Raw genomic sequence first — 10,761 nt, forward strand, 5'->3', positions numbered from 1 at the left:
AGTCAAAACTGGAATGCAACCTGGCCATGCACTTGTTTACCTACCCAAGGCTGTCTGACACAGAGCTTGCAACTAAGTGAAGCAGAAGTCTGGCACTCCACCCCCAGTTTTTCCTTTAATTTTACCCAACTTAATTAAATCTCCCCTGCATAAATCTGTGCTCAGTTTATAATTAAACCAAAATACACCCTGAACTTCAGCAGACAGGTTTCAATTTCTCCCTAGCAGTAACAAGTATCTTCTGTTGGCATGCTTCCACGGGGAGAATCTCCTTATAGATGATACATTATCTGTGTTTGTGGAAACCATCCTTCACTGCCAGTTCTGAAACACCACGGGCTGTGTGTACTTCATTTTGTTTCTAAAACTCCTTTGAGGTCACAGCTGAGGGTATCTCCTGATATCTCCTCCCCTTCAATTCCCACCGTGGTGTGAAACAGCTTTTCTGAAGGATTTTTGTTGCTGACAAGGACACAAAGATGCAGTGCAGCTGTTAAGCCCTGAGGTGTGTCCCAGCAGATAGTTCTGCTGGATAAACTGAATTTATTTTGTAGATTGTGTTGTGCTAAAAGTACAGTGTGGCTTCCAGGCTGTAGCTGTCCTCTGTCTGCCTTGCTTGGGTGTGTTCAGGTAAACATGCTGGTCTAGCTTTTGTCAGAGCCAGGCTGAAGGGAGGGGAGTTTGTTTGTGCATGTTTTGAAGCTCTGCTGTACCTCAAGCATGACCTTGGTGCAAGAACACAGTTCTGTTTTCCATTGTAGTGTGTGGGAAAGGAGAGGTGCCAGCAGAGCAGACTTTTCTCTGCAGGAATGTGGATGTTCATGCAGATGCCCCACAGAAGATGTGTGAGTTTGTACAAAATTTAACACAGTAAGGCCAGGCAACAGGAATGGAATTTTCAATGTAAATACCTTCATGCATAGCAAGGCTGAAGTGTATCTTTATTAAAAAAAAAAAAATCAAAACCAAACACCACCTGTTGTTGTGTGCTCAGAAAATTTCTCCAAAACCATTGCTGCACTTGGATAGTTGCTTTAGTGTTTTAAGCTGATTAGAAAAACCCACCAAACAAATTTTTGTTTGCTACTTCTGCCATCTGTTTCACCAGATGTGGTACTTGGGGACATGGTTTAGCAATGGACTTAGCAGTGCCTTGTTAACAATGGTTGTACTTGATCATCTTAGAGGGCTCTTCCAACTTTTATGAACCTGTTATTGTAAGGCTTTTTCAACCTTAGTAATCCTGCCATTGTAAGGCCAGAAGAAAACCATCTCTCTGAAGTGTCCCACCCATCTTCAGGCTGCAAATTTATTATTATTTAAAGCTGCTTGTGTTCTGCTGGAGTTCTCCAGGTTGTTTCTAAATTACTGTTCTAAAATGAGTGTATGCCCAATAGCAGGACCAACACGATCTCACTGTGCATGCATCTGCAAGTAAAAAGGTCCATGAACCAAGGCATAACCACCTCATGCCATTACCCAGCCTTCTTCACTATTGATAATTAAATTTGGACAATTAGGATTTAGGACAGTACGAGACAATAAAAACAAAGAGTTACAGACAGTCCAGGTACCTTTTTCTGGGCAAAATAAGCCCGGAAAAGGACCCACGTTACCAGAGGATTAACCCTTAAAAGCAATAACCTGTTGCATATTCATACACCTCATACATTATGCATAAATTCCATTCAAATACAGGATTCTGTCTGGTCAGTGTCAACTTCTTAATCCTAATCACATCTTCAGAGCGAGGCAGGAAGAAATCAGTTTCTTCTGATAAGAGAGCAGTGAATTTTTTTCTCTGAAGATTTAGGCTGCTATTTCGATGCAAGTCCTTTCTTTAAAGTACCTTTCATAGCATAGTTTCTATTTTAACATTATGTTATAACCTAAAACTGTATTTAACACACCACTTAAGAAAATTAATACAGCATAACTTTCTAACTTTATAAGATATATAATATTCATTTTAAGCCAATCATAAAATACGCATTTTTCACACCGCGGACCGTCATCCTTCATATTTAAATCGCGGGAATTTGTATTTTTCTTTTTGTTTGGGCTGGGTTTTTCCCTGTTGTTTCACCGGAGTCCCGCCTCCCCAGCGCGCCAAAACCGCGCGCCGCCGCGCTCGATTCTCCCGCCAACACGCCCCGGGGGCGGGGCCGGGCGGAGCGGGCTGAGCCATTGCCCTGGCGGGGGGGTGGGGGATGTGTGTGAGCGTCTGAGGGCGCGGGGCGGCCGCTGCGCCTTCCCGCTCTCCCCCCCTCCGCACCTGTCCCCGTGGAGGCGCCCCGCGGGGAGGCGGAGCGGGCGTGTCGCTCAGCGCCGGCGGGAGATGCGAAGGGGCTGAGCGGGAAGGAGGCAGCGCTCCTTCGGCTCTGCCTCACCGCCCAGTTCTGCCTCACCGCCCGGCTCTCCTTCCTCCTCCGGCCTCCTCAGCTCCCCGCGCCCGGCTCTGCCTCCAGCCCTCCCTCCCGAGGATATCCCGCGCCATGTCCTTCCGCCACAGGAGCCCGCACGGCAGCACCAAGAGCAGGTAGGGCCGCCGGGCTGAGGCGGGGGTGGCGGCGCCGGCCCTCGCTCCCCCCTATGTTCCCCGGGCCTCATTCCCCCTTTATTCCCCGGGCCTCGCTCCCGCCGTCCCGCAGCGGAGCTCTCTGAGGGAGTGGGGGGGGCAGAGCCCCCTCAGAGGGCCCGCAGAGCCCCCTCAGGGTGCCCGCAGCGAGTGGCGTCGCCTCCCTGCGTTTGGTGGCAGTGCACTCGGTAAATAAGCGCGGTCTCTGAAGGAGGTTGAAGCCCTGAAGCCCACCCGGGCTCTCTTGTGTCGCTGTGTCTGTCCCCAGCCCGCAGCACCCGCCCCGCTGGGCCCAGGAGCGGAAACGCGGCGCCGATGGGAAGCGGCGGAGGCAGAACGAGCCCGAGTCCTCCGTGTTCGAGGAAAACAAGGCCAGGCCTGAGGACAGCCGGCTGGACAGGTGAGCATGGTGACAATGGCAGCGGCTTCCTGCTCTTCTGTTCGCCCGGAGCTGTTACACTGACCCTTCTGCTCAGCTTTCCTAGCCCTGCCTGTTTATCAATCGCTCATCAGCTACAAATAGCTGGTCTTAAAGGAGGGAAAAGGATCGAGTGCAGGGCTCTTATCTTGGAGTCAGTTCTTAAGAGTCAGCATTTTTCATTCTTACCTCTTGAAATATATGTCCTTGATAATTTATATCCTATTTCGTGTTGGTTTACTGCTGCTTATCGAGGATTAATACTGTACAGGCCCATTATATTTGTAAATACAGGCTGTACAAACAGTTGTGGTAAAATTGAAGTAAATGACAAAAATTCAATTCTTAGAAATCATCTATTTTCTGTTTCTGAAGGGAGTACAGAGAAGTTGTGTTATATTTCAGCACATTTGTGGGGGGATGCAGTTTTGAGGTCACCCCATAGCACTGCCTTCCATGTCTGTCAGCACAGCTAGACTTAAGTATTTATTTTATATCACATTTTCAGTCTGAGCTATTCATGCCATGGTCTCTTTAATCACTTTGATCTCTGGATGGGAGTTGGCCCCACAGCCCAGTTGATTGAATCAAGGTTTCTTGAACAGGGCTAGGTTGTGCCCACCCATTTTCCTTTGCTGACAGTAAGCAGGGAACATGTTGGTCAGTGGCTCAAGTTACATTATCCAGAGTAGCTTAAACTAATTCCAGGAAGCATAGTTGAACAGCAGTACAAGGATGGAACTTTACTGATAGTTTCAAAGTAAATAAGCGACACTTCTGTGTGTCTCCCAGTATTGAATTGTGCAGACATACTTCCTGGTTTCAGTTTGGATTGAGCTCTGAAATTGTTCTCTTCCTCTGCCAAAACTTTATTTATGCTAATCCAACCATGTCAAATGAAAATTCCCAAAAGTAAAGAGGATCAGGGTGGAGGCTTGGTCATCTTGATAATCACAGCACAGGTACAGAATCAAACAAATATAAAAAGGTATCACAGCACAGTGTTGAGGAAGAAATTCAGTTGGGACCAACTGGGATTCTGCTGTTTGTTCTCTACCATGGGAGAGCAATTACTGAACATGGTCTGTATTCTCTGCAAATCTAGAAATTGGTATAAGCAAAAGTTAAAAATCCTTGGAGCTTGAACAAATCTTTGCAGAGGGACCTGTACTGTATGCTATGAATTTTTAATTTTTTTTTTCAAGTTGGTAACTGGATTTCATCTAAAAATAACTTTTAGTTTGAATTTAACAAACCACTCAAAGTTGTGCAAACCAATTTAGGAGCAGGGAGGGAGTTGGAGCTGGTTTTAGTGCAGATGGCCCTAATTCCCTGACTCCAGGGGACATGTTTGCACAGAATCCTGGAAAGTCTCCAGAGCATTTCCAGATCTGCTGAAAAAGCTCTGCTCTGTAGGATACAGTTTTGAGTTTTACTTAGGGGAAATTGGTCATCAGGAAGACAGGCAGGGGAAACACTGAATAATGCAGGCAGCAGTAGAGAGTTGGGAAGGGATATGAGCTTATTCCCCACAAGAGTCTGAACCTGCTTGTGATGCTAAAGGACTGCAATAAAGTTGTTAAACCAGTTTGCAAAGTCACAGCAAATCTGTTTCCTAGCTAAAATAGGATGGTTTTGTGCCTTTACCTTCTCTACCAGGCATATACACACATGGAGCAACTCCTGGTGCTATCATGTGATTTTCATTAATTAGCTTTGCAACTTAATTCTGTGCTCCAGCCTTTTATCTCTTATATAGCTAATGAGTCTGCAGTCATCAAAGTATAAATAATTGCTGAGTCATTTAGTGGAGTGAAAACAAGTGAGTAAATGAATAAAGTTGGTGTTTCATGTCCCATTTTCTGAAGAACACGAGCTGGAAGTTACTGAAAGCATGGGCTGGGTTATCAAGCTACAGTGGTATGTTTTTATAGATACCTACATCAATTTTAATCCAACACAAACCACACAACCTCGAGGTGGGAGTCACAACTGATGCTTAATTTTACAGTGATAAAATTTTAATAAAGCACAAGGTTTTCACAGCCATTTTGAGTATTGTAAATAATCATGTTTAAGGGATCAAGCTGTGAGTGGTAAATACAATAACCCAAACTTTTAACATAGAGCCTTAATTTTTTTTTTTTTCTTTCTAGTTTTACAACACCAGAAGGTCCTGGACCCCTTCCCAGGTGTTTAGACTGGGGGACTGCAGTGGAAGAAGATGAAATGAGGACCAATGTTCACAAAGAAATTGCAAGGTATGCCTGGGTGTCTAAGATGAAGTGGTAAAAGGAAGAGAAACGGAAGTTATCTTGTAGAATCTGTTTCAACTTGTATTTTTAACTTCACCATTGTAGTAAAATCAGGCCAACCTTAGCCTCTTGTCTGCTGCTTTCAGATCTGCTTTGGGTTCAGTCCTGCAGGAATGTCATGGGATACTCTCTGGAGATTGGATGTGTATCCCTAAATATCTCCCTTTTGGAAGAAGCTTTTCCTGAATCTCTTAGTTAAACTACTTAAAATACCCTCTCACTAATGACTGGGTTTTTTTGTATCATTGCTATAAGAAGTTGCTTTAGGGAAAAATAGTCAGGAAAAGAAAGTCCTTGTATTTTTATTGGTTTTTAAGGGAAAACTGAAACATCCATTTCATAGCAAAAAGGTCTTTGCAGTGTCTGGGGGTGCTGCTGCTTTTCTGAAAAGTTAATTCACCCATGAGCTGTGACAGTGCAGCCTTCATGTTCCTTTTTGTGTATATAATTTCTTAAAACTGATTTGAATTCTTACAGACACAGAAGAAAACTCCTGATAAATGAATTTTCCAGAGAAAGGAAGTCCTCCTCAGGAAGGTAGGTTAAATTTCTAGCTTAGCTGAGGAAAATCTTGAAAATAGAATTTTGATTGTACAATGTTGTTTCTTAAAACGCACAGTTTAAAATACTTCATCTCAAGTCTGTTCCAACACCATGGTTTAGTAACACCCTGAGCATTTGTTTGAGAAGTTTTAACATGTTTATTTATAGCCTTTTACAAGTGGGTTTGTTTGAGTGTCACTGGTTTTCTAGTAGTCCCAAACCTACAATGTTCTTTTCCTTCAGTTCTGATTCAAAGGAGTCCACGGTGGCAGTAGAACTTGAGACAGATGAGGTGGTTTTGATGAGAAGACAAAAACAGATAAACTATGGAAAAAACACGATTGCATATGATAGATACATTAAAGAAGTTCCTAGGTAAGCTGCTTGACTTTCTAGAAAATAAATGTCCACCTCCAAGTCATACCTGTTCTTTATAAGCACATTAATGTACTAAACTTGGTATATAATACTCATTTAAATAGAAGGCATCTACAAAGTAAACTTTTAAGACATTTTTGAACTGTTAGATCACACTAACAATCAACTGAGATGTGGCTTAGGGTTTATTTTAATGAGTCAGTATAAAAGAAACACCTCATGCTGCTGAAATGGAAATGAAAGTTCTTTTGGATGTGCTTGTCAATGAGAGGAAATGAAACTGCTTTTTTTGCAGTCATTTTTCACATGAGTTAACTTCAAGACAAAATGGGCTACAGTTGCTGTTGAGTTTGGAATTAAGTTTTCAAACCTATGAATGATAATTCTTTATTATTGTTATTGCATTTGACTTGGAGTCAGAAAAACTGAGAAGTTTGTACGGAGCTGGCAAACCTTTGCTCGAGTGCTGGAATTGCACGTTGGTCTTTTCTCATAAATAATAAGTAGTTAACATTTAAAGGCATGTTATGTATGTGTGAATAAAGCACTGATCAATTTTCATGTCTGATATCTGAATAGATGCCATCGTATACCAGGAGTTCATCCCAGAACTCCAAACAAATTTAAGAAGTACAGCCGTAGGTCATGGGACCAGCAGATCAAACTGTGGAAAGTTGCACTGCATTCCTGGGATCCTCCAACTGAAGGAGGATGTGATCTGCAGGAAATGTATGTACACAGAGTATTCAAGATGCTGTTACAGAAATTATGATGTGAAGTCTCATGTTTAAGAAATAAACACCACCCCCAGCATGGTTCTTTTTGAGACAAGTCAGTGAGTGCTGAATGTTTTCCCTAATTATTTATCCACACTTAGTGGTGCTCAGTTCCTTCTCAATCAAAATATCCAACAGCTTCCTGGTCCTTGCCCAGTGTCCTTGGAAGGGCAAACATCCATATCCCTCTCTTTAGGTGAGGTGAAAGCAGAGCCAGTTCTGTGCTGCTCTGTAAAATAATCACCACACCATGAAGAGGAGGCAATTCTTTCAGACCAGTGTTCAGATTATCTGGTAGGAGCAGTGCTGGAGTGTTCTCACTAATGGCAGGTCTGAATATTGAGCTTGGACTAATCCAGTGTACAGGAACCTGCCTCTCTTCTCACTTGTTAGTTCAAGAACAGTGGTGTAAAATGTTTCTTCTCCAGAGAGGGAGAATTGTCAACTCATCCCAAGCTCTAGAAGATGTAGAGTGATGCCCTAGTTATTTTCCTTTGTTGAAAGCAATACAGCTGATCAGCAACATGACATAAAACTGGCAGTAGAGAATGAAGGGGACAAAGATGGAACTTAATTCCTCAGCAGGCAGTTTTGTGTTAATAAAGTCCTGTTTTTCCTTAATGGAATGCTGATTTTAAAACTACTGCAGAGCAATAGGATCTAAAAGAAAACCTTCCTTTCAGCTTCCCTTTAGTTGCTATCAGTGTGAGGGGAGTTGGTCCTTCAGCCAGAACCCTGCTGTGTGCATTGGTGTTGAAATGCTACCTTCAGATGCTGTGTATAATGGATATTAAATCTTTGCAAAACAGAGAAAAAAAAATTCATTCCTCTCCTGTAACATTTGCATTGAGGCATTTCTTGAGCACTGGGTTTTTGTCTTTGACAAGTTGCAGTATTCAGTCTCAAGACTTCATTCGGTCCTTGGCCATTTTGGCAGTACTGAGCTGTCCTGCAGTTCTGTTTGTCTCCCCAGTTTGCCACCACTGTCCCTGTGATCTCTGCAGGTCTCTTTGCTCTCCTGGCCATTTTTTTCAGGACTGCACAACAAAGTTCATCTTAACACTAAAAAATCAATTTATTTTATGCTGTATTCTTCTAAATGATTTTACAGTTGTCCTGTTGACCTTGGTGAGATGGAGACAGAATCTGTTGGAAGCAATTCTACTGAATCTCAAACGAGCTGTCAAGATAATGATGTAAGTATATCTGTCATTTGCATAACTACTTGTTGATAATTGGTTCATTGCTTAGAATTATATCCAGAGCAGCCTGAATACCTCACAGATCCCATCATCTGCTTTGTTTAGGGACTGTTTAAAAAGCTGAGCAATCTTGAAATTCAGGTATTTTCCAGCTAAAGCTATTCTGTCTGTAGTCTTGGGTTTAGAGAATTAGAACTTAAGTGATCATCTCAAATTAAAAATATCCCATTTTTTCATAGCTTACAAAAGAAAATTTATTTGTTGAAAGCAAATCAGTTATGAACTGTAATGTACAGTTGAAATACTACTTTAGATTGCAATATCTAATATTAAAAGAGGGTAACATTTCCTTCTCACACAGAAGTAGGCTCCTTTTATGTCCAGAAAGCACTTGGTACAGCTGAGCATTAAAGATCTAGGAATGCTTTTCTTACTGGATTTATTTTTCTAATATTAAATCTGTATAATGTTTTAATGTTTGCATGTATAGGTCCTTGGAACACTTGCAAGGTATCTCCAAATGTGCTTGGATGGGCAGAAGCCTACATTTCTTTAATATTAAGACTGGCATTGAGGTTTTATGGGTTTTAAAGCATTTGTAAGCCTTTGGTATAGGGTGGTCTAAATGAATTACAGAAGCTAATTGAATTACCTGTATTAATAACTTGTACTTAGCTAGTAATTATTAATTGCCTTTTCCTTCCAGGATACCTGTTCTGGCACTCCCACCAAAGTTAGACATGTTGACTATCAAGCAGAAGGAGAATTTGACTTGGAAGTGTGTTTGAGTGAGCCACTGAAAGAATTTGATACTGTGAGTTAAATAGTCTTGTGCAACCTGTTTTAGAGAAAGTTTCTTTTAAATTTGAGAGGTTAGCTTGATCCATAACCTGTTAATAGTAAGAAAGCTTAAGCAAAGTTGAAGACTGTTCTCAAAGCTGTGATTGGTCTAGGTATTCTCCAGACCAAACTTATGTAAAATTGCAATTAAGTTGTGTGACTTCTTGTTAACTTTAATTTATGTATATCAGATTTTTTTATAAAACTTTTCAATAGTAAAACTAGTCAATGGCAGTGCTATCCTCTAGTAATTATAAATAACACAGCAAGATCTTACCAATTTCCCCCACTCCGTCCCCCACTGTGAACATGATTTCAGTTGTCCACCTGCAGATCAAGAGCCAAGCTGGGGGATTTTTTTTATGTTTCCTTGTTTTTACATATGGCTCTTGTAACCCACCTGACCTGAAGTAATGCACGTGGTGCTGTGCATGTGGCTGATTAGTACTAGTAAGCCCATCTGCTGCAGTTACTGGAAGTTTAACTACCTTACCTTCAAAAACCACTTTTTTTTGCAAAAATGTCTCAGAAACAATTGGAAGTTTAATACCCTCAAGAAATTGGAAGTCAGCATGGTAAAGTCTATGCAGTAATGTTGGGGTTTTTTTAGAAGTAGTAGCCTTAACTTGAAATTTGTAAATAGTCATCAGTCATTTATTAATGCAGTCAAGAAAACAATGTCTAGGGAAAGTGCTTGATTCTTTCAGTTTTCTGGTTTTAAATGTAAAACCGTTGTAAATGTTACCAACTGTACAGATTTTCTGCTGAGAGCAGTTCGTGTTTCTATTGCTTTTGTGTGGGATGTTGCTGGAAAATAAACAGAACTGCCTTTACTTTTACATATGACTCTTCATTTCCTGCTAGCAGTGCTCTGTGCATAATGAAATGCAGGGAAATGCTGAAAACCAAGTGTCTGATATTGGAACTGAGCCAGGATATATTTGTGTTAGCACCATCCTCTGACTTTGAGGAGACCTTAAAATGTATTTACATGGCTACCAGAGTGAATTGGAGACAATTTCGTTTAGTAGATGTCCATTAGCTGGTTGCCAAGTTCTGTTCTCTAGGAAAAACTGCTAGAAGAGCTGGGTGAACAATTCTTCACTTACAGGACATCTTTTACAGTCACCTCACCTGGTTTTATCTCTTTAAATGAATTTTCCTGTGTGTTGATGTTACACCCCTTAAACTCATCAACTCAAGGGAGTACCTTAGCTAGTAATATTGCTTACATCTGTCTGATTTGTTTTGAAATCAGGGAAACTTCCAGAAGGAAGCAGTGGCATTGGGATAAGGTTGGTGCTCAGCTCTGATGTTAAGGAGACAGCCTTCCTAACATGTATTTTTACCAGAGAAGGCAATAAAATGGTAGTTGCCTTCTACCTGCACTCTGCACCCTCTGTCCTTCCCAGATTGCTTTTCTCATGTCACATTTTCTGGCCATGCTGTTCCTGGTTCTTTTTAAGTATTTTTGCTGTGTCAGTCTGTAGATGAGTATCAGAACTGCCACTAGAATTGGTTTATTTAAAAGAAGTTTTTCTATCCTGTAGCTACCCAAACAGGTTGGATCAGTGGGATATTCAGGAGTTTGTTTAGAGGCTTCTGAGGGGTAAGGTTACTTACACCTGGTTTTGAAATAAGGAAGGACATGGTTTGGGACAATCTCTTGAGCACAAATGCAGGCTGGGGGATGAACAGATGGAGAGCAGCC

General features: G+C 41.6%; 1 protein-coding gene across 1 annotated transcript; it reads left to right on the forward strand.

The window, feature by feature from the left end:
• Window positions 1–2,279: 2,279 nt before the first annotated feature.
• On the forward strand, window positions 2,280–9,889 carry SLBP (stem-loop histone mRNA binding protein). The gene is made up of 8 exons (XM_066548740.1): window positions 2,280–2,539; window positions 2,847–2,978; window positions 5,153–5,257; window positions 5,789–5,848; window positions 6,098–6,229; window positions 6,812–6,961; window positions 8,120–8,204; window positions 8,917–9,889. Exons 1-8 carry the CDS (start codon window positions 2,496–2,498, stop codon window positions 9,031–9,033), a joined length of 825 nt encoding a protein of 274 aa, XP_066404837.1. The 5' UTR covers window positions 2,280–2,495; the 3' UTR covers window positions 9,034–9,889.
• Window positions 9,890–10,761: the final 872 nt, after the last annotated feature.

The sequence above is a fragment of the Molothrus aeneus genome, chromosome 4 (genome assembly GCF_037042795.1).
Source record: "Molothrus aeneus isolate 106 chromosome 4, BPBGC_Maene_1.0, whole genome shotgun sequence".
In the NCBI taxonomy this organism is placed as follows: Eukaryota; Metazoa; Chordata; class Aves; order Passeriformes; family Icteridae; genus Molothrus; species Molothrus aeneus.